Source organism: Pelobates fuscus, chromosome 9, assembly GCF_036172605.1.
Source record: "Pelobates fuscus isolate aPelFus1 chromosome 9, aPelFus1.pri, whole genome shotgun sequence".
NCBI lineage: Eukaryota > Metazoa > Chordata > Amphibia > Anura > Pelobatidae > Pelobates > Pelobates fuscus.
In genome coordinates this window covers 18234850-18259343 of record NC_086325.1, presented here as the reverse complement: position 1 = coordinate 18259343, position 24494 = coordinate 18234850, and the positions used below count along the sequence as shown (strand labels likewise).

The following is a 24494-nucleotide window of genomic DNA, read 5'->3' as shown; positions in this document are numbered from 1 at the left end:
CATTTTGCGTATTTTGCATATTCGCTAACACACAAATGGTAACTGCACAGGAACAACATATAGAAAGTTCGGATTACATTGTTTACATTCATGCTCATTATATTTCATTTACTGCCAACACAAAGGCATGGGTGACCTCTATTCCCATTTACAGGACATGCAAACACATTACACATACATTATATCTGGCTACATGCACGCACGTCACTGACTTGTAAACATGACAAAAAAGGTACAATCTTACAGACTGATACCTTTCAAATGACAGGGGTCCTATAGCATAACTTTACTTTGATTATTTAAAAAAAAATATATCCTGGATCAGTAAGCCATGCACACACATACACAACACAGAATTACACTCAGGAATTTTTACAAGCACGTTAACTCTGTCAGTGACAAGTCATGCAGCATAACGACCCGGTTTTAAAATTAACCCTGTTCTATATATTCACTAAACAACAGAAAATAGAAGAATTAGAGGAAGAGCTGTACCTTACTCTCTGCAATCAGAGGTTAATCCCCCGTCCCCTTCGCCCCGGCTGTCTCTACTGAGCGCAGTGCACACTGACACAATAATCTCCCTACAAACAGTAGCCACTTCTCAGTCTTTATCAGCCACAGCAATGCATGGGGCCCGCCCTCTGCTTTTAAAGGGCCATTGTCCCTTTCAGTAGAGGAGGCTAAGGAGCTGTGCAGAGTGAAACGAAGCAGACGTGGGTTATTTAAACGTGGTTTTAAAGAGTTTGGTTTGAGCTGCTAATACCATGAATAGTTGAGGAAGTATTAGAATAACCAAATACAGACTGAAACTAAATGCAGACAGTGCAGGAAATACACAGACACACTGCACATAGATCAGCAGGTAGATGCAGCATCCTGACGTGTGTCTGTGGGTGAACGAGTGGTTGCCCAGTCTCTCTGCATTGTGCTCGCTGTGCAAGGCTCTCCTTTGTGCGGTGTTTCTGTGCGAGCAAGAGGTCACGAGTTCTTTGTAATTCCACAATACCACGTTGCAGGGGGGAAGCGTGAGAAGAGACCAGATTAGCACAGTACCCCAGCGAAACTGAGCCTCCTCCATCCCTCTAGCCTGCCAAGCTGCAACACACAGCAATAAAACCCTTTCTCCCTGTTTCATTGTGTGCTCACCGGTGTATCTGTTCTTATCGTACGGTTAATTCTCACTTTAGACCCGACACTCAAAGTGTTAATATCAGGTTTGTTTTTTCTCCAACAAAAAAAAAAATTAGAGAAGAGATTTAAAAAAAAACAAACTTTTGTTTGTTTTAATGTTTTTTTAAGGTCTGCAAACCCGCAGACACCTATGTATAAACCAAAAAATGAGAAAGAAGTGCGCTGTGCCTTTATTCGTACTCTAGTATTTAATGTAATATGGAGTATCAGATTACCTTTATACTGTACACCCCGGGGTCTTGCCTCCCCGCCCCAGTCTCTCTTCTAATCTCCTGATATTTTATCCCATTCAATGACCGATTACCTCCTCCATCAGTAATTATACAGTTACCTGTGGCCCTTTAATTAATTAAACCCCTATATTTACACTCCACCATTCATATCGCTCCCCTGCAATTACTGTCATTGTCCTAGATGTTTACCTGCAGCCCCCTCGTCAAATTCCCTTTTTTTCCTCTGAAATAATCATACGACAGCCGTATCTGGTTTTCTATAGGTTTTATTAAATCCGATGCCGAGTTCAAGTGTCAGATTTTTTACGTTTTCTATAAAAACCCTCATACAGCAGCGTTTGGTAAGGGGTGCGGGAGGTGTTCGATTAAAGTCCACAGTATGAACAAAATGCTTTACACCATTTTCTGAAAGTTCACTGTAGCTTCTTCCACTTTCTGGAACTCTGTCTCTGTTTGTTTCAGCTGTAGAGACACAGAAAGACATGAGTTAGACTGATACAGAGCAAAGGAGGGAGCATGACGGTAAAAGAGAGGGGGCAATTGGAGCAAGACTGTGGGGTGTGAGGTCAATAGGAGTCAATGCAAAGAGGGGCAATCAAGGAAACGAGAGATGGAGCAATACATGAAATGAAACGTGCGGTATACAAAGAGAAAAATATAGGGGGGCAAAAGAGGGAACAAGGTGTGGGGGGGGGGGGGGGGGAGAAAGGAGGGATCGAGACTTAAGAGGTACAGGAAAGGTAGACATCTCCGATACATTGTCTGTTATTTCTTTATTTCTTAACATCCAGCAAGCATGAAATATCACATATAGAATACCTGAAAGATGTCTGTGCTGAAATCAATGGCTCCACGTTTATAAACTAACACTAATGTTGGAAGGTGTCCTTACTATAAAACATCCAGCAGGGAACGCTATACAATTAATTATATTTGTTTAAATATCCTTATCAGCGCGGACATCTTTTAGAAATGAGTTGGAGATTTTTGCACGATGAGCGTTTGGATTAGATGTCTCAGCAGTTTATTAGTTTATAAGAAATGTCATTTTTTTTTACCTGGTATTATATAGTGTGGTGGACATTTGTCGGATTTTATTTTGACAGTTTATATTGTATGAATAAGGCCCACCTTGTCTGCATCTTGTTGCTGCACAGCAGCGGGCACCTTGGTGCGATAATCCGCACTCGCCATCCTCTCCCTTAGCCGTTCCAGTTGTCGGCCCAGCTCCGTCCTCTTTGCTTGCAGCTTGGCAAGTTCCTTGTCCACATCAATCAAGCCCTGTAAGAAGCGAAGCATTGGGGAGCTATTACCCTTAGAGGTTTGGGGTATACAGGTGTGTGGATACTAGTCCATTAGCAATTTCTAATGAGTGACTGTAGGATATTGTATTAGAGATGAAAGGCAGATAAACTCTTCTTAAATACCAACCTCGGTGCTTGATAAAGACCTTTGGATATCGAAACGTTGCTGCTGTATTTGCTACACTGATCTTTATTAAATCTGCCATTCATTACCCTTTAGTGCCGGGATCAATTTCTGATTTGTAGGTGAACCTCGTCTGAACTTACCTTTAGAATAAGGTAGACAGTAGCTTTGTCGGATGCGGTGTTGACAGCACTCCCGGCTGGAGCAGGGTCCACGGCAGTCAGGAGCAATAGAGACCGCGATGATGACAGAACAGTGATGTAAGAGGAGTGAGCAGCTACAATGGCACTGGTTTTTTCGTCCTGACATTTCACGTAACCTGGCCAAAAATAGCGAGAGCATTAATGACCAATTGAGCTTCATTCAGTGTAGATTAATTATTCCAGACCCACATTAAACCCCCTACAATGGACGACAACATGCCATTATGTTCAATTAACCCACTTGCCACTAAGCTCCCACTTGGCAACCTTTTCTTTTATAAAATGTCCAGTAAGAGTGCAAGGGAGTGGGCCAGTTCGTATTGTATTGGTACTATAACTAAATAAAACAAAGATTTACCAAACCCATACAATTTTGTTAAAGCATCCCAGTCTAGTGAGTAAAATGTCTATTTCCACGGTGCGCCCACACTCACAGTCAGCCTTGGTTTTGGTGAGATTATAATCCGCCCGGAGAGACCGAATTGACTTCACCAGAAGAAGTGCAAGATCCATATTCCTTTCTACCTCAACATCTCGCCAGCCGAACTACAATGGCAGAATGAGCGTTACCATTTTAGAATCACATCAGCCAAAAACCACAAAAAGAATTATGTTAAATAAATAGAGTCTCACGACTACGCATTTAATTCCTTCTTTTTAACAAAGTAACAAAAAACCTGCAGAACTTGCTCTGGAAAATAGAGACTTTCAGATTGGAAACGTTTCCAAATGTTTCTTCTGGAGATAATCTATTCTACGTAGCCTTGAAAGGTTTCTTCTACGTGGGTGCATTATTACCCTTTGTGTATTTTATACAAAGACATCAGATTTAGCAGCACTATAAAGACACACTTGTTCTGGATTTTCCTCCCAAAAAGTAACTAATATAACTATGTTTTTCCATCAATTTTGGAGTTTTTCTACATTAATGAATTTTAAAGGGGACTTTGATCTAGGCATTGACGCTGTTTATTTGCAGGTACTTTCACGGATCTACAGAGAATCAGTACAGTATATATAGGGACGCAGACACGTCAAACTTTGACCTCTCTCCATAGATAATTAAGTCTCAAAGTGCATTGAAATGTCAGTGGTTTCTTTTGAAAGGAAGTCATTCCCTCTATTCACAGCCATAAACGTTGGAATTATCTGCTGTTAAAAGACCAATTGCTTAAGCACCTTCTCAGCAGATTCTCGAGGTCAAGGTAACTGTATTAAGAAAAAGACTAGTTCGAGGCAGTCCAAAAGAAGGTAGCAGAGAGGGTTTATTTATTACTCATGGTTACACTATGAGGAGCATGGAACTGGATCTTGGTCCCAATTATAGAAAGCAAGCTAAACATGTCCTATTACATGAGAAGGTACCCACCTCTGTGGTGTCCGGGTAGGTAGTAACAACGATGCTGGGAGCTTGACCTGGAGAACGCCGAGGAAGGCGCTGATAGAGTTCTTCTGTGAGGAAAGGCATTAAGGGGGAGAGGAGACGTAGTCCGGCATCTAGACACGTGTATAAAGTGTACCGTGCTATGGCTATGGCTGCTTCATCAGAACCGCTAAATACGGGTTTCAAACACTCCTGTGGACATAGGACAGAGTCGTGTTGTGGTGAGAAAGTGAAGAAAGAGGGACAAGGGGTAACAGCATAGAGAAACAGTTTAAGAGATGAGGAGATTGAGATCTCACCAGGTAGACATCACATAACTCATAGAGCCAGAAGTTGTAAATGGCAGTGGTAATTCCAGGAAAGTCGTAATTCTGGAATCCCGTGTTACACAAATCCACTGCAAAGCTGAGACGGCTCATGATCCAAAGGTCAACAAGACTCTCCTGTCCAGTGAACTACAAGAAAAGGAGAATGGTTAAAACAAGAATCCAACACATCGGAGCACAGAATTATCCATCCCACCCATGTGCGAGAGGAGGAGACCCCGGGTACATCGGTTCATTGTCCATGGAGGCGACACGTTGCCACAAAAGTATGAAAACCATGATATATTTGCAAAGTATATACAATGGGAGCGAGTGATCAGTCAAAAGAGGGGCGAAGATAGTGAACTCAATCAAATGTTGCCCATACATTAACGGGAAATCCTAGGTCACTGACCATTGCAGAATCAGGAGGGACAAAGTTCTCTCCCAGACCCCTCATGGCAAACTTGATGGCATTCCAGAGTTTGTTGCAAAAATGACGATAACCAAGGATTCTGTTCACATCCAGATTAATGTCCCGACCTGAAACATTGAGGAGCAAAGCGGTTAGGAGGACAGAACAAAAATAAGGAAAGAACTAGAGGGCAGTTGAACAAGATATTGAACTGGAGAAAGTCAAAATGTCCAGTCTTTAGACTAACAAAGCATCATGGGAGTTTTAAAGCTTTTGGTCACCACTGGTCTCCCCAACCTGCTCACCTTGACTAGTGTAAGCACACAAAGCAAATCTCAGCGCATCCGTCCCACACTCCGGGATCCCGCTGGGGTAGTCTGATTTCTGGAAGGGATAATAAAACATTTAGTATAATCTGGTAATCAGGTCAGAGAGTAAAAGTACTGAGCAATATTAGCCTACCTGTCCTTGCTTAGCTCTCTCCAGCTCTGCTGGATCCAAGTTACTGTCTTGAAGCTGAGTATGGAGACCCTGGGATAGAGGAAGATGAGATGGTAAGAACAAGCACAAGAACAAGAGATTGAGGCAGCCTCAACCCTGTGACAAGGTTCTGCCTCTAGACCCCCTTTGTTTTTACCTCCAGAGTAATCCCATTGATCACGTCCAACGGATCGATGACATTTCCCAGAGATTTGCTCATTTTACGGCCATGAGCATCACGAACAATGGCGTGGAGATATACCTGAACAAGAATGAAGACGATAATGAAGAAAATGACAAAAACAAAAGTAGAAAAAAAAAAAAAAAAAAAAAAAAAAAAAAAAGAATAGAGTAGAGTAGAATTCAAGAGAAGAAATAAATGTAAAGGATATTAAGCGGTGGACAGCCAGCATGATAGTATAGTGGGGTAAAAATGTTCCAACATGACCGTTAGTGGGGAACAGAAAATAGAAGACCAGTCAGTGGAAGTTATGAAAAGGGTGAATGAAGGATGTGTGAGAATCCATACCTCTTTGAAGGGCAGTTTTTCAGTTAGAGTGAGACCAAGCATCACCATCCGAGCCACCCAGAAGAAAAGAATATCATGACCCGTCTCAAGGAGAGTCCCGGGATAGAAAATGCTCAGGTCCTCGGACTAGGACATAGGGAATTGCAGAAACGTCAATGACTAGAAAAACTATTTTATTTAATTGGACATAAAAGACAATAGCCAAAAAACAGCTTGATGCATTATGGACTTTACAGAACCCTTACTCATACACAATTGTTTAGACATTACTGTGCATCGAGTGATGTATAGAGGGGGGGGGAGGAGAAGGGGAGCAAAAAATAAATAAATAGATTAGTGTAAGCTAATGCTCTAACAGTCAATTCACTAAACTGGTAATGTGGGAGAATAGCCCAGGAATATAGTTGAAAATGGTCAAAAACAAGTAAAATAGGATAATTTTTCCATCCTTATTTTTGTTTTAAGATTTGCAATTTCTGCGGCAATATCGGACATTCCCCAGTTTACTGATTAATTAAGATTTTTGGCTTTTCATTTGTTTTCATTTTTCATTGTAACCGAGTTATGCATACAGTGCATTTCTTGGGTAAACTTGTAAAAAGTTTAACATATTCCATGGAAGCCAACGGACGTGTCTGCTGATTGCCCCGTCTACAGAACCGGAGCTACTCGCTCATTCACTGGATGAGACAACTCCAATACCAAGGACGTGCATTATAAAAGTAATAAAGTTTGCACAAGACAGCAAGTTGAAACTTTAATATGGTTTGTGCGATATTTTATTTTTTCCTAAAACCCTTATTGTTTATTTAAACCAACAATGTATGTTACAGTGTCCTGGTACAACCAGACAATCCCACGCACATTAATGTACTCGCCATGTGCCATCAATACCTTCTGCACTATTAAAGGATTGCCAATCACACATGCACTCATACAGCAATTCTCAAACACACATGATCACATCCTCAGCACCATCACACAACGATGGGCAAGTAAAGTGCTATGGAGGTAAGTGCACTTCATACTAGCCTCCATTGCACTTCTCAGTCCAGTAAATACTCCAACAGCGTATTTGTCACTTTAATTGTCTAGGAACTCTGACACCTACAGGTTAATTTTTGGAAATGGGACAGGATGATAATGCACCATTAATACAATAATCAGGTAACACCCTATTTGTCAGATCAGTTGTTTCTCTGTATGGTTTCCATAAGGCAGCATGGCTCAGTAGATTCATTTGTGGACCTCCTATCTGTAATAGTGTCAAACACGAACAGTTAACCTACCAGACTAGAATGAACAGCGACGCTGTCAAGGAGGAAACACAAAGAGGCTCACAGATATCTAAAGGCTACCTCGTGCTGGACTTAACTCATTGGTTCCTCTTGAACATGAGAGACAACCCAGAGCCACACCGGGTGAGATAAAGCCTAGAAATTGCTACATTTCTAAAGAAGGGACAAAGAGAAGAGATTATCACCTCGTTGGGCCACCCGAAAATAGAGAAGGGGAAAATTCCAGATGAAAACCAAGTGTCAAGAACATCTTCATCTGAAAAAGAAAAGGATTGAATTAAAGTAAAATTCGATGTAATAAACCTGATGGAATGTCATGGTATTAAAGCTTGAGGTCTACCCCCCCCCCCCCCCCACCCCCACGCACTTACCTTGCTGCAGAGACACTTTTGCTGGGTCTACATTAAATTGTTTTGCAGCTTTGTTTCTCGCTTCTTCTTCAGACCGACCACTGACCCAGTACTTGCCATCTGTATCCTGTAAACACACAAAGCACAATCCATGAACACTCTTACTGTTGTATTACAACACGTCACCAGTGAACTCTCTCCTAAGCTTGTATTACACCATCAGTGGACCCTATCCGACCCTGGTACTAAACACCCTGCATGATTCTTTTACAGAACCATAATTTCTAATTCATCCAGAATACTCATATCTTACATCATGCAAAATAAGTTCAACGTGACCTCATACACCTGATGGTTTATATGCCCAGCATATAATCATAACCTCTTCGATACCTCAAGCAGCATGCTCACCACCTCTCCGATACCCCAAACAACAAGCTCACCACCTCTCCGATACCCCAAGCAACGCGCTCACAACCTCTCCGATACCCCAAGCAACACGCTCACCACCTCTCCGATACCCCAAGCAACACGCTCACCACCTCTCCGATACCCCAAGCAACACGCTCACCACCTCTCCGATACCCCAAGCAACACGCTCACCACCTCTCCGATACCCCAAGCAACACGCTCACCACCTCTCCGATACCCCAAGCAACACGCTCACCACCTCTCCGATAACCCAAGCAACACGCTCACCACCTCTCCGATAACCCAAGCAACACGCTCACCACCTTTCCGATACCCCAAGCAACACGCTCACAACCTCTCCGATACCCCAAGCAACACGTTCACAACCTCTCCGATACCCCAAGCAACACGCTCACAACCTCTCCGATACCCCAAGCAACACGCTCACCACCTCTCAGATACCCAGAGCAGCACGTTCACCACCTCTCAGATACCCAGAGCAGCACGCTCACCACCTCTCAGATACCCTAAGCAGCATGCTCATAAACCTCTCCGATGCCCCAAGCAGCATGCTCACCACCTCTCCGATGCCACAAGCAGCACGCTCACCACCTCTCCGATGCCACAAGCAGCACGCTCACCACCTCTCCGATGCCCCAAGCAGCATGCTCACCACCTCTCCGATGCCCCAAGCAGCATGCTCACCACCTCTCCGATGCCACAAGCAGCACGCTCACCACCTCTCCGATGCCCCAAGCAACACGCTCACCACCTCTCCGATGCCCCAAGCAACACGCTCACCACCTCTCCGATGCCCCAAGCGACACACTGACTACCTCTCCAATAACCCATGCAACATGCTTTCCACCTCTCTGATCCCCGAGCAACATTTCTCAAGACCTTCCTCAAGGCACACTTACCTCTCCTGGTGGAACAGATGGGTCACTGATTGTAACAAAGTAGGCTGGAATGCGATGTCCCCACCAAAGCTGTCGAGAAATGCACCAATCTCTGTGGAGGAGACAGACTGTGTATGAGACGTGCAAAGAAGAGACACACAATGTATGAGATGTGCGAAGAAGAGACACACAATGTATGAGATGTGCGAAGAAGAGACACAATGTATGAGATGTACAAGGAAGAGGCACACAATGTACGAGACGTAGGAGGACGAGACACACAATGTACGAGACGTGGGAGGACGAGACACACAATGTACGAGACGTGGGAGGACGAGACACACAATGTACGAGACGTGGGAGGACGAGACACACAATGTACGAGACGTGGGAGGACGAGACACACAATGTATGATACCAGTAGGACAAGACACACAATGACTGGATAACATGAGAAAAAACGTTTCCATATGATCTGAGAAGCATTTTAGAGATTTTGATTGAAGCAGACGGAGAAGCTGATGGCCAGCACACTTTTTAAACTTTGCTTTGAATGGGTCACCTGATGTTGTCCATCCAGCTGAACCAGGTCTTGGTGTGGAACTCTGGCTTGATTGACAATTGTCCATTGCGTACAACATCAGCCGCTCTCTTCCCCATCTCATCGCAGCGGACATACCACTGAGGCTTCAGCAGGGGCTCCACAATGTCCTTGGAACGGCTGAAAAACAAAATGTATTGATTTCAAACTGCATGTGGACAGTACATCTGCAGCACCTCATCCTCTGTGTCACCTGCAAGACTATCATTGTGTCTCTAAGAGCACCCCCATCTGTGTTACCCTGCAAGACTTTCACTGTGTCTCAAATAGCACCCCTGTCTATGTTACATTGCAAGACTATCACTGTGTCTCTAGAAGCACCCATCGTCTGTGTTACATTGCAAGACTATCATTGTGTCTCTAAGAGCACCCCCAATCTGTGTTATCCTGCAAGACTATCAATGTGTCTCAAATAGCACCCATCGTCTGTGTTACATTGCAAGACTATCATAGTGTCTCTAATAGCGCCCCCCATCTGTGTTACCCTGCAAGACTTTCACTGTGTCTCTAATAGCGCTCCATCTGTGTTACCCTGCAAGACTATCATTGTGTCTCTAAAAGCGCTCCATCTGTGTTACCTTGCCATACTATCATTGTGTCTCTAAAAGCGCTCCATCTATGTTACCCTGCAGTGGGAGGGGCAGACTTACTGCATCCCCTGTGTGTCAACGTGTCACCTTGCAGGGGGAGGGGAAGTCTCATAGCTCCTTAAGTAGTTACCTGCATATTGGGACGACCATGGGGTTATCTTTGATTTCCTTAAATACACCCTTTTCTTTCAAAGCATCTAAAACCGCTTTTCTTGCTTCAAAACGCTTCATTCCCTGTGAGGAAAAATAAATAAAACAACATTAGGATGACGGTGAGGATACACCAATAGCAGAATATTAAACCCTTATCTAAATAAGTCATCTTAGAAACTCTTAATAATGCTCATTCATGTTAGCTCCTCTTACCATAAACTGTTGTGGTACATTGATAAGAATTCCATTATCATCCATAATGTTAACGAAGTCCAGAGAATGGCGCATTCCTACTTCATAATCTGTCTGATCGTGTGCCGGGGTGATCTTCACGGCGCCTGTAAGAGGTATTAAAACAGACTTTAAAAAGGAAACCAAGGAATGAGAGAAAGGGATTCGCCTTCACTGACGTAACTTCATTCTTTACCTGTCCCGAAGCTCATGTCCACAAATTCATCAAACACAATAGGCAGCAGCCGGGAGGCAAAGGGATGCACCACATACTTCCCCTTTAAATGCTACAGACAGGATGGAGAAAAGCTCGTCATTAAAGTATTACAGGATTCTTAACTATTTCCATGCCACAGATCCTCTGGCAAACCCTTTTCCAATAATCTGTAAATGGGAAAGCGATCTCACCTGGTACCTCTGGTCCTGGGGATGTACAGCCACAGCTGTATCTCCCAGCATCGTCTCCACTCTGGTTGTTGCCACGACAACTTCCTCATCTGGGAAGAATAAAAGAGAAGACTAACTGATGGGAAGAGTGGCAAATAGCAGAACCAGCCGGCAAGTGAGCCAAAAAAGTAAGGGTGGCTGGGGAGCAATGCAAAAGGGTGAGACAAAGGGAAGAACCAATGGCAAGCAGCCATCAAGGGAAACGATGGGCTGTAAAATAACACGTGCTTTGAGTATTACCTGTTCCCTGCACTTTGTAAGCAAATGACACCAGAACTCCAAACTCCACTCCCTCTTTGTACCCGGGCACAGGGAGCAGAGTACGCCCACTCAATTCCTTCTTGTCCACCTAGAATACAAGAGAGCCTGTCTGTAATATACAATAGGCAGACTTTATTTCACTTTTCACCATTTTTTGTATTTGTGTATTTACTATACTGGGAATTGCAAATAACGGACAATGCAACTGAATAATTCAGGACAAAATAGCCAAACTAAAGATTCCCTAAATCAGATATGTATTCCAGCTGAGATACTTTTGCAATTCCCTTGTCAACTTTCCACAAATCCAAAACCGGTGAAGAAACTGCATTCACGTTTTACCTAATGCACAAAATATTTCCCTTCTCCCATTCAATATCCCCCATCTACCCCTCATCATGCTCCAATGTTTCTCCATTCCTACCCATGTTAAATACTGGTTGCATGAGGTCATTCTCCTACCTCGATGTCTGAAATAGCAGAGTTGAGAGTGCAGGACCAGTTAACGAGGCGCTTGCTGCGATAAATCACCCCAGCATCATGCAAGCGGACAAAGGCCTCCTGGACCGCATACGAGAGTTTCTGAAAAAAGGAAAATGCATCAAATTCTAAGCAAACAGAGGCAGAGAGACAGAAACAAACACAGGGAAATAGACAGATCCTCACTGGGTCCATGGTGAAGCAGGCTCTGTCCCAGTCCAGGGAACTGCCCAATATCCTGAGCTGGTGATAGATCCGATCTCCCTTCCTGGTGGAAGAAAACAAGATACGCAATGAGAGGAACGGGACTGTCCGTTATACAAAGAATGATAAATACAGACACTCATTATTTAAGGATGAAATTCCATGATTTCACTACAATCTAGTCCTTAAAGGAACACTCGAAGCACCATAACCACTACAGCTCCCTGTACAGGGAGTCCTGGAGTCCCTCCCCCCCATTGTATGTAGATAAAATGATTTTGAACGGTTATCCGCTGAGCGCCGCTCCCTGCCTTCGCTACTAACGCTAGAGACCCAGAAGTTCCCAAGCAGGAACTTCTCTTAGCTTTTCCGTGCCAAGCCCTACAATGCAGGGATAAAACATTAGCTAAGAGTCATCAGGTGAAAGGGCTTAGCTCAGGATATCTAGTGGAAGGTGTGGATTAGGAACTTCTGGCTCTCCTGCATTAGTAACGTAAAAACAAAAACGAACTATGCAAGTATGTGTTAGTGTAATATTAGTATTTGTATTATTACAAAGGTTTTGTATGGGGTTTCTGTGCAAAATGCCATACAGGTCCTGCCCCTGTCTATTTAATTAATGTCAGGATAGATAAGGGGGTTCCCAGGGACAAGGTTTTTCCCTAACTACAATGTTAGCACTACAGAAAAGGTTCAATTATTAAAATGATGAAAAATAAGTTAAATAATGGGTTACTACTCCATTAAAGGCACATCCTGTAACAAGGGCATTGAAGTGGTTAGTGATGGAGTGACAATGTTAGGGGCTCCCTGCGTGAGACTCACTCTCTCTTCCATTTCCAGACCTCGTCGATGAATGCCGATCTCCCCAGGTCATGGCGAGTTTTCCGTTTCTCTCTCCATAATTTCTTTTCCACCACTACCTGGGTGGCAATACCTGCGTGGTCACAGCCAGGGTTCCACAGAGTAAGTTCACCACGCATTCGGTGCCTGAAAGGTGAGCAGAAGCTCTCAATTTGTTTATCAGATCACTCTGAAGGACAAGTGGCTACTAGAAGATCCTAACTATATGTTTACATCATCAAATCATGCTCATTAGTTAAAAAAAAAATATCACCCCTGAAATCCATCCCATCCTATATCCTCATCTCTTCTCCCCTTCTATATATATATTTCCTGTAATCCTGAATTATTTCAGAACCCTCTCCTTGTTAATTACCTGCTTTTGATGTTTATTCCTCTCCTTTCCAACTGCTCGATCCTCATTATTCTAGAGCTTCTAGTTCCTCCAGGTTTTTATCCCACTCCAACACCTAGTCATCAATGCCCTTTCCATGCCCAGCTGCTACTTTCTATACTCCATTTCTCAATAAGGTCCCTGTAATCATCAAACCTTTTACCAGCTTCTCCCGTCGGTCTGACAGTAACTCACCAGCGGGTTAAACTGTCCTGAATGGCATTAGTAAGAGCATGTCCTAGATGCAGAGATCCAGTCACATTTGGGGGAGGTATACACATCATAAAGGTGCCCTTAGGACTTGGTTCGGAGATACTGCTCCTCTGGAAAACAAGGAGGGAAACCACTCACTTTTATAAAATTAATTTGGACATTTAGGCTCACCAGTAAGGTTACAAGCCAAGCAGGATCAAGTCAACTCAAACTGAAATAAAAATGTAAACCTACTACAAGCATGTCAAACTCGCGGCCCGCAAGGGGCATTTTTGCAGCCCAGCGAGCCGCGAGTACATGCTTGGTGTTATAGCAGTGTAGGCCCCTGCTTTCCCCACATTGCAGGTGCCTACTCTGCTAAAACTTACCCGGCCGGCGAGGATGGCCAGCGAGGGAGCTCAGTGTTCTTTTTCTCATTGCTCCCGAGCACGAGCGCTGTCTGTAGTGAAGTCGGGCGCCGTAAGATGACATCATATTCCGGCACACAGCATCACTATACCGCTCAAGGGAGCAGATAGAAGGACCCCAGGGAGATGCCCCACATCCGCTCCAAAAGGTAGGGAGCAATAAAGTAAAGTACGTGTGTACAAGAATGTGTAAGTGTGTCCGTCGGTCAGTGTGTGTGTGTGTGTGTGTCGGTCAGTGTGTGTGTGTGTGTGTGTGTCGGTCAGTGTGTGTGTGTGTGTGTCGGTCAGTGTGTGTGTGTGTGTGTCGGTCAGTGTGTGTGTGTGTGTGTGTGTGTCGGTCAGTGTGTGTGTGTGTGTGTCGGTCAGTGTGTGTGTGTGTGTGTGTCGGTCAGTGTGTGTGTGTGTGTGTGTCGGTCAGTGTGTGTGTGTGTGTCGGTCAGTGTGTGTGTGTGTGTGTGTCGGTCAGTGTGTGTGTGTGTGTGTGTCGGTCAGTGTGTGTGTGTGTGTGTGTCGGTCAGTGTGTGTGTGTGTGTCGGTCAGTGTGTGTGTGTGTGTCGGTCAGTGTGTGTGTGTGTGTCGGTCAGTGTGTGTGTGTGTGTCGGTCAGTGTTGCATTGGCTGCGACTGGACGGTGGAGGACCTGGAGGTGCATGGAGGCACGCAACGCCACATTCCGACGTGACATCAACCTGCTCCACTGTCACAGGGTTCAAGATTTGGAAAAGGGTGCGCCATTTGGGCTATCCCAGAGACCGGACTCTGGAGTCGCATACTGGCAGCGACAATGTGAGTGGAGTCTTCTTGTTGGCTAGAGGGGGATGCTGGGATTTCATAGAGGGGGAGTACTGGGATTTAGTAGAGGGGAGAGGAGGGGACTGGGATTTAGTACAAGGGGGGGACTGGGATTTAGTAGAGGGGGGGGACTGGGATTTAGTAGAGGGGGGGGGAGACTGGGATTTAGTAGAAGGGGGGGACTGGTATTTAGTAGAAGGGGGGACTGGTATTTAGTAGAAGGGGGGGGACTGGGATTTAGTAGAGGGGGGGGACTGGGATTTAGTAGAGGGGGGGGACTGGGATTTAGTAGAGGGGGGGGACTGGGATTTAGTAGAGGGGGGGACTGGGATTTAGTAGAGGGGGGGAACTGGGATTTAGTAGAGGGGGGGGAACTGGGATTTAGTAGAGGGGGGGAACTGGGATTTAGTAGAGGGGGGGAAACTGGGATTTAGTAGAGGGGGGGAAACTGCGATTTAGTAGAGGGGGGGAACTGGGATTTAGTAGAGGGGGGACTGGGATTTAGTAGAGGGGGGACTGGGATTTAGTAGAGGGGGCTGGGATTTAGTAGGGGGGGGGACTGGGATTTAGTAGAGGGGGGGGACTGGGATTTAGTAGAGGGGGGGACTGGGATTTAGCAGAAGGGGGGGACTGGGATTTAGTAGAAGGGGGGGACTGGGATTTAGTAGAGGGGGGACTGGGCTTTATTAGAGGGGGGGACTGGGATTTAGTAGAGGGGGGGCTGGGATTTAGTAGAGGGGGGGACTGGGATTTAGTAGAGGGGGGCTGGGATTTAGTAGAGGGGGGCTGGGATTTAGTAGAGGGGGGCTGGGATTTAGTAGAGGGGGGGACTGGGATTTAGTAGAGGGGGGGCTGGGATTTAGTAGAGGGGGGGCTGGGATTTAGTAGAGGGGGGACTGGGATTTAGTAGAGGGGGGACTGGGATTTAGTAGAGGGGGTGCTGGGATTTAGCATAGGGGGGTGCTGGGATTTAGCATAGGGGGGTGCTGGGATTTAGCATAGGGGGGTGCTGGGATTTAGCATAGGGGGGTGCTGGGATTTAGCATAGGGGGGTGCTGGGATTTAGCATAGGGGGGTGCTGGGATTTAGCATAGGGGGGTGCTGGGATTTAGCATAGGGGGGTGCTGGGATTTAGCATAGGGGGGTGCTGGGATTTAGCAGAGGGGGATGCTGGGATTTAGCAGAGGGGGATGCTGGGATTTAGCAGAGGGGGATGCTGGGATTTAGCAGAGGGGGATGCTTTTTTTTTCACACACACAAAAAAAAAAAAAAAAAAGTTTCTATGAAAATGTAAGGGTTTTTTTTGTGGCCCACATAAACTTAAACCTTGTTTAAGGCCCGTGCTAGACTGAGTTTGACATGCTTGTTCTACTAGTTTGACAAACTCTCTCTCATGCCTAATACAACAGCCCATGAGAACAGAACTAGGTGTGCCTCTGCAAATCCACTCTCATTTACAGAATAGGATGAAAACCACAGGTCAGGAGCAGGTAGACCCTACACACTCACCCCATATTCTGGTTTGAAGAATCCCTCCTTTTCCCACCATGAATACCATGCAGCTTCTACGTACTGAGGACTATAGGAATCGGGCATTGAACCAGTGACATCTAGACAAAGGAAGGGAAAGAGGATTTATAAAGGAATACAATTCTCCCAAGCTTTAATTGAAATTGCTGTCATCTGCCCACCTCGATCAATCTGTTCTTACCTTTCTTCTGACCAGCAGGGGTGGGAATGTCATACGTAATCACTCCCAACTCCTTCTTCTCTTTCTTTTCTAGTTTTGGCTTTTTCTGCAATAATTGTGTAAGAACAAAGAATGGCTGATGAGAAAGATAAACATTGAATAAAACAAAGGAAAGAATATCATTAAAAAAGTAGAGACGGCCACACACTGGAATGGTGGCAGAAGTAAGACTTGTGAAGTTCGGAGCAGCACTCTGATGGACCTCCTTACCTCTGTCTGGTGTCCCTTTATCTTGTCTTGCTTCTGCTGAAATTTCTCAAGTTTCTCTTTCTTCTTAGACTCTTTCTTTAACTGGGCAGGTGTTTTGGCAGGGGGAGCATTGGGCGAGGTAGCAACAGGAGCAGCAGAAGAGTCTGTGGTGTCTACAGGATAAAAAGTTAGAATTGTTAAAAGGCAGTCCTTACTGTTCAATCCACTAAATTAAATTTTTCATTTTACTCCCCCTACATCTCTTATAACAGTGATGGGAAACATGAATTCAGATTGGCCATCTCAGACCAAAAAGAAAGGATTTAACTCCAGCACTTTTTAGAACATCTATCGTTTTTTTATTTTTTATCATCTCTTTCAGACCTCTTCAATAGACCAATATGGAAGGTTCAATGTGTGAATTACACATTTTAGGGCAAAATGGCGGAGCTGGATGGCTTTTTCTTCCCTTATAGCTCCATTCACTCCAACTCACAGAGAAAGACATTGTCTCTACCCAACACACTGCCCACTCTTAGCAAGAGTTCCTCCCTATACTCCACTCCCTATCAAGGATAGCTCCTCTCCCACTCCCTCACCCAACCGGTGCAGTTCCACATGGACAAGTCAGAGCACTGGACAGGATATAACGTCATCACATCCTGGTTCTCCGACTCTGGAAGCAGTAGACCACACAAGGCAGCAGTAAAAGTTGTCAAAGTCTACTAAAAAGACAACTCAATGCTATGTTGGCCAGAAAAAAAACATCACAGTATCCCAAACCAGTCCGCAGTTCCAAGAAGAGCCAGTAGAGGTTGTTATTGGAAGCCGATACACTCAGTAGCTGACTATCATTGGTCAATCAGAGGTCAGTGTAAGAAGAGGCTGCAGTGCATACGGCAACATGTGCGTAATCTCACCAGCACTATAGAGCTTCACCTCCCCCAGGATCTCCTTAAACTGCTGCTGGTTTATACAGGTCCAGAACCAACGGGTGAGATTGGGAAATGTCTGACTTGTGGATGGAGGCAGGACCTGGGAGAGAGAAAGAAAGCACAGAGCAATGAACAAACCAAGGTATAAAAACAGAGAACAAAAAGGAAGCGTAAAGGAACAGATACATATTTCCTGGCAAATGATGACAATAACTGTGATTCTAAAATTATTATTTGACTACATCTGGACGAGAGGACTTTGTTATGAGAAGTCAGGGAAATGGCAAGAATAAGAAAAAGAAAAAAGACAAATTTGGAATACACTTGCGGCTAAAGAATAAGGTTACAAGAGAGTTATTTTTACAAAGAAAAAAATAAATATATATATTTTTTTTATTAATAGAGTTAACAGCTAATATAATTATTAATAATTAATTTCTTGTCCCTTGTGCAGAGAACATTTATTTATAAAATATTTTACCAGGAAAGATACATTGCGATTTCTCTCGTTTTCAAGTTAACATTCCCCATCTTGCATCCAATCCTCTCCGACTAGCTAGTGAATCAATTCTCTTTCTTTTAAAGTTATTTTAACTGTTGCAAAATAAAGGTGGAAATATGAAGTGGTGTAAAAAGGTCAAAATGCCTATTGTATAGTGTGTTTGCTGGAAGACAAACTGAAAGCGTTAAAAAAAACAACAACCTTTTTTGTTTACTGAATATCAGCTTTATACCGGAGTATTTATTAAACTGCCCACTGTGTTTTATTCTACAACAAAGAACCATTTTGTCCAGGATAGCAGAATAAAAAGTAAACCCGTGAGATGGGATTATTAACAGACAGGAATCTATCTAGCTATTGGTTTGCCCCTCATAAAATCGATAGGATTACTTTAATATAATGGCTAAAATGGAAGACATACCTTGCTGTAAGGTCGGATGAGACAGCACGACACCGCAATATCAGCAAGACTGACTCTTTCGCCCACAAGATAAGTGCGCACTTTTAGGTGACTGTCCAGAAATTCCAGTACTCTCTGGAACTCTAATCGAGAGCGATCTTTCGCCTGAAATAGAGAAAGAGGAATTCATCTATAGAATAAAGAAGCATCTCAATTTGAAAGGTCTTAAAGAAACAGCAATGTTCTGAGCTTTCTCTTGGGACAGAAGAGATTGCTGAATTGAAATTTCTTGATGTCATTGTGGGGATTAGTACCTGCGAGTGCTCCTCTCCGTAGGCTGCCGGCAACACTTCAGTCTCTGCATAATTCACCCACTGCTTGATTAGAGCGCAGCTCCTTGGGTCCCCGTTTCCTGAGAGAATGTCTGGAGCCAGCATGTAAGAGACAGCCCAGGACCCCCACACTGAGCCAGAGGAGAGAGTCTGTAAGCAGGGAAGGGGGACACCAAGGGGCCCCGAGGCAACCTCCTTCAGTTCAGGATGAGGGGGATTAGAGAACTGACAGGAGATTCGCACAAAGAGACAGCGAGGGTCAGAAGACGACGACAAGGGAAGGTAGAGAGTTGCCATAGTATGGCGAGAGACAGACCTGAAATGAAAAGGTAAGTGTAAGAAATATCTGAATTTAGATGCAAATATGCAAACAGTTTTTCCCTTTAATTCACTCACCAACAGCCTCACACAAGGTCACAATCCCTGATCCATCCCCCAAATATATCTTTTTTTAGATGCACTCACATTGTCTGGCTGCTCCCGTAGTCTCATATACTTCTTTACTGTTTCTTCTCTCTATTGCCAACTGTCTATAATCTCTCATCACATATCTGAAAATGTCACCGATTTACTAGCCACATCATCAATTCCCTGAATAAATGACAGGTAGGTATCCCAACTCATTAAAGCTAAATAGCCACCATGATCACTCCCACCTCAACTCATCACTTAACAACCATAGGCATCCTCAATTACTTACTCACTGCACGCCTCACACGCACAATAGTCCATCTCACCTACTAAGCGTTTACTTTCTGTTTCATTTGTTTGAAGCCAAGTCTGACAGCTTTAATCACGAACGGAATTGTCAGGAATTCAGAATTTTAGGACAAACCAGTAAAACGGAGAAGAAACCAACTATGGAGAATTCACCCATTTATTGGTTATATTTTCAATTCACGCCGACTGATGCTTAAATGAATAATAAATAAGCTATCCTGAAACTGCACCAACTTGCTCTTCCCATTCAGCCAATCTGCCCCATGCGGTGCCCTAAGCCACCCTCTACCTTATGTTTGTACATCTCACTAATTATCTCCCTGGCAGGGAATAGATATTAACTCAGACAGACTCAATATGTTTACTTAATACCTGTCTCAATATGTTTAATTAATATCTGTCTCAATATGTTTAATTAATATCTGTCTCAATATGTTTAATTAATATCTGTCTCAATATATTTAATTAATATCTGTCTAGACCCCACTGGGAGAACTTACTGTCTCACTGAGTCATCCATTCAGCCTGGCAGACAGCTGGTGGGCTAATATCATTAAATGCACCTTTAATGTGCCCCAAACTCCTACTAACCACCTTCCTATATCCATAATACATTAATATTAATTTAATATAATTCATTTTCTCACTGATCTCACCTCAATCTCTCTTACAGACTTCTCCAGGTACCCACTTCCGCTCCAGTGACGTCACACCCATCACCCACGTGTATTTTGCTCTCCCTCTCTCTTCCTACTTCCGCCCTCACCTTGTCAAATCGAAGGACCCCGGTCTGCCCTGGCTTAGTTGCCTTTGATTTTTGCCTACTGCGAGGACCTCTGTCTTACCTTTCTAAACTCCCAAGCAAGATAATATAACTCACAGCTATCACATTAATAACCTCCAGTATCTTATCATTCCATAGTATTAGCCACCCGCAGCACTAATACACAATATGTTACATCAGGCGCGCCGTGGACACCCCAAACTGGAGTTAATGCCAGGTCGTTGTGCTGGCCACTAGTGGCTGACAGGTGTAAGTGCACCCTGATGCAATATGAGACATATTGAGAGCAAGGCTGGGTGTACCAGTGGTATTACATGCTGTGCCAGTTACTATACATCATGGTGTAGGGGAAGTCAGATTGTACAAACATTTCTAATGATTTATTACCCATACTGCAGCTTGGTTTGGCTAAGTATCACTGTCATCAGCAATCTTTTACATTGAATCATTTATACATGTATGGGAATATTGTACAAAGGCCAGCTAGATTGCTAGCCTTTGTGGACAGTGCTGTTTTATATTATTGTACTGTTTCTATTTTTTTTGCCATATTTGACCATTGAATAATCTGGGTACTGTTTTATTTTTAATGTAAATATTTGGGGGTTAAAGATTTTGTAATGGGGAACAATATGCCAGTTTCACCTCCAATTCTTGTAAACAGGACTTTTCAATTGTTTTTACACTATAAAGGACTTCTAGGTTAGAGGAGACCCAGAACGTGGAATTAAAAATATATATATACACTGTTAATTAATGTTAATATACACTGTTAAGTTAATGTATTTGATGAATATCCCCAGACTTTACAGCATCTGCAGTGAGCTCAGAACGAAACTGGCTCAGCTGTCAAGCATGCTCCCATAATAAATGCAATTATACATCCCATCAGACATTTCTTAGGTAGCAGAGCCCACCAAGACATGATTCCATTTAACTCCTCTTCCTAGTGCAGGCATTCCAATGGGTCCTTCGCAACTCCAGAATTGTAGACAATTAACAAAGGAAGCACTACTGCTACAGAGAGCTATCATGACAAATGTTGATATGGTGTAGAATATACCTCGACTCTGGCTAGGTCTCCTCATCCTGTGACATCACGGCGATGGTGAGATCTAATGCGCATGTGGCAATAATAATAATGATTATGTACGGCGCTCAACGCGCACATTAAAGCTTCCCCATAAAAAAGCATTGAATCAATGCTTTCCTGTGTGAAATTTAAAGACGTAAGACTTCCTCGTACAAAGGACATCGAACGTCGTTAAACGAAGTAAACCTCCATTAGAGACCAGGAAGCCCCTCTAACCTTAAAAAGATAACTATCCAAACAAAGTGACACGTTGAATATTGTATCCAATCTTTTAACACATGTTTGCTGACTCAAACTATTTGGCATTTGAAGGGCCAGCAAGGTGCATGCACAAATATTTTAGGCGCCAGATCTAGATTAACTTTCAGTCCATCCCTGTTGACTGAGCGAGGCTCATTGTGTTTGTCAGGTTTGAGGCTGTGGCCCATAATAAGTGACATTGCCTTACCCAGTGCAGTAAATACCAATTTTAATCTGGGAAGATGTTTTAGAATTTTTCGTTATTTTATATCTATTAATGCAAATGAGTCAATTTGCAAATTCTACAACTGAAAAATTGGTCGCCATGCTTGTTCTATACATAAAAGTTTGAGTCCCTTTAAAAAAACGAAACTGTTTAATAAACACTAGTTTTGGTGCAGTTTACAGCCATTAATGAGATTCTAATGACAGACGAGACTCAGTCATTAACATGTCATCCTTTGCTCATCATTTATGAATGTCAGGGAGGAGCCGAGCCCCGCTCGCCTACAAACAAGGGATTTATGGATAAGATGTTTTACAGTAAGGCAATGTTAAAAGGCATTACACAGTGTGTGAGGTGTACATTAAACACTTATAAATTCTCCCAGGTGTTTATAGGCTTAGCCTGACGTGTCCAGACAAATGGTGGCAAACTGGCAATTGCCATAATGGACTGACTGATACTAAATTATCTACGGCTCGCCGGAGATATAAACATCAAATATATTTTTTTTTTTATTGAGAAAGTGCCAACAAATGCCACAGCTAGTTCCAGCAGTATTAGGAAAAGAGGGGACAAGGGCTCCCCTGTGCTGCTCAGACATACCTGCCAACTGTCCCGAATTCAGTGGGACAGTCCCAGATATGTCCTGTCCAATGCGGTTGAATCTCTTGTAAGCACTTCTTGTCATGCCATTTAATACGCACATGATTAAACACACAGAGGTACTTTGTAGACGTGTGCACAAATCCCTTTCAGCGTTCAGCAAAGCTGGAAGGCATTTTTGCACAGTTTTAGCAGTTGGTGCATGAGCAGTCGTAGGGGGAAATATATGAATACGTTAGAAAAGTCATATTGTAATACTTGTTTCGTAATTCCTGTTATCAATCGCAAATACTTACAAAATATATGTACACAGATACCTTGTAAAAAAATCTCTCCAATGCCAAATTAGAATGAGGAAGAGATTTACATAAATGTAATACGGGATATGTATGTACATGTATAATGAATGTATCCTGTAAATGTTCATACAAGCATTAAACCTACACAGTGCATTAAAGAGAGATCACAATAACTATTTCCATTCTATTTACCATAACGATGTAGCAGATTTAAAGTTCCATTAGGCACGTACCTTTTCAGAGATTTCATTTAATCTAGTCTTCGATCAGTGCCTCATAGAATAGTAGAGAATATAATTCCACGAAAAACTGGATTTTAAGAGCGATCAGATGCCTAGGTTCGAGGAAACATGATGCTCCGTCAGACTACAAGAACTTGTGAAGATCCTTTCCTTAAATGCGTCAGCTGGTATCCTATAAATATTCCTATTAATTGCACTGTCATTCTCATAAATCAGAGTATGTTTACATAGATCCACCCTATCTACAGCTTGTGAGTTACTACTGATCACCTAGCTGTGAACCTGCTAACATCATCCTTCCTTGCATCCATCCCTCCGTCTACCTATACATCCATCCATTTGTCCTCCGTCTGTCTGTGTGTCCATCCATCCATCTTGCACCATCCACTAATTTCTCCTGTCCTTCTGTCTGTCCATCCATCCACCCATCATTAAGTGGCCAACAGGTGGTACTACAAGAGAGACTTTTTACAACCTGTCCTATTCTGACCTTTGCCACGGCCCTAGCACCTTCATAGGGCGACTGTGCTCCTATTTAATAGTAAAAATAACGCATTTGTATCTGTAAAATTCTTATGGTCTAAATTGTACCTGAAATTAGTTCTTTAGGCAAGGGTCGTGGCCCCTTGGTGGAAATTATTGGTGAAAAAATGATGGAATATTAAGTGTCATTGTCACAATAAAACAAGTGCACCCTACAATAAGTCTTGGCTTGTGCTATACGGCTGGATTACTCCACCATGTTCTCTGAGCTATAATCACTAAAGGCAACACTCTGGCCGTCAGCGGGTAGGCCGCCACAATTTTCCATTCCATCTTTAGTTTTTAATCTGTACTCACTGTCCTGGTCCTGAGGTATAAATAATTTTGAGATACCAGATATTACCGATCAGGCAATTCTCGTTATATAAATTTTTCAAATATATTTTACAGTTTTACACTACAGCGTTGAATGTTTGCTTCATACCTGACAACATTTTAAATGAACAAAGAGATAAACTTTAAGCAAGGGGGTAAGAGCGGGGCTGTTCTGAGAAATTGTAGGAGATTTACTAATAATTTATGGAACTAAAATGTCATTTAGAAGAAGAACAATGTTTTTTGTTTTTTATTTACACAGATTGATTACTAAACAAATTTATTGCAGTTTAAAGACCCATTACTGGGAGTATTATTGCTGTGGAGCTCTGTTATACACTCAGATACATTACTGGGAGTATTATTGCTGTGGAGCTCTGTTATACACTCAGACACATTACTGGGAGTATTATTGCTGTGGGGCTCTGTTATACAATCAGACACATTACTGGGAGTGTTATTGCTGTGGAGCTCTGTTATACACGCAGACACATTACTGGGGGTATTATTGCTGGGGAGCTCTGTTATACACTCAGACACATTACTGGGAGTATTATTACTGTGGAGCTCTGTTATA

General features: G+C 43.3%; 2 protein-coding genes across 4 annotated transcripts in view; both read right to left on the bottom strand.

Moving 5' to 3' along the window:
* VWA7 (von Willebrand factor A domain containing 7) overlaps nucleotides 1-931 on the bottom strand; it is a 35670-nt gene extending 34739 nt beyond the window's left edge. Inside the window, exon 1 of one of the 2 annotated variants that reach the window (XM_063431388.1) lies at nucleotides 767-931. The gene's annotated coding sequence lies outside the window, so the exon portion shown is untranslated. Of the gene's footprint in view, nucleotides 1-495; nucleotides 696-766 lie in introns of those variants that run through there. The other variant, XM_063431387.1, reaches the window with a different exon arrangement.
* A 746-nt stretch (nucleotides 932-1677) lies between these two features.
* On the bottom strand, nucleotides 1678-23171 carry VARS1 (valyl-tRNA synthetase 1). 2 transcript variants are annotated; one of them, XM_063431381.1, is made up of 31 exons: nucleotides 23051-23171; nucleotides 18835-19168; nucleotides 18542-18685; nucleotides 17604-17718; nucleotides 16705-16856; nucleotides 16456-16540; nucleotides 16254-16354; nucleotides 13529-13656; nucleotides 12922-13086; nucleotides 12079-12160; nucleotides 11875-11994; nucleotides 11392-11500; nucleotides 11113-11201; nucleotides 10901-10991; nucleotides 10687-10811; nucleotides 10451-10554; nucleotides 9692-9850; nucleotides 9151-9241; nucleotides 7841-7946; nucleotides 7655-7725; nucleotides 6172-6297; nucleotides 5800-5904; nucleotides 5625-5693; nucleotides 5468-5546; nucleotides 5163-5290; nucleotides 4742-4897; nucleotides 4428-4634; nucleotides 3493-3604; nucleotides 2999-3174; nucleotides 2559-2708; nucleotides 1678-1889 (listed from the first exon to the last, which is right to left on the bottom strand). In XM_063431381.1, the coding sequence occupies exons 1-31, from the start codon at nucleotides 23065-23067 to the stop codon at nucleotides 1821-1823; spliced, it is 3765 nt and encodes a 1254-aa protein (XP_063287451.1). In that variant the 5' UTR covers nucleotides 23068-23171; the 3' UTR covers nucleotides 1678-1820. The 2 variants fall into 2 exon arrangements, with proteins under 2 accessions (XP_063287451.1, XP_063287453.1); XM_063431383.1 differs by lacking the exon at nucleotides 23051-23171 and adding an exon at nucleotides 20229-20307.
* Between the last annotated feature and the right edge of the window lie 1323 nt (nucleotides 23172-24494).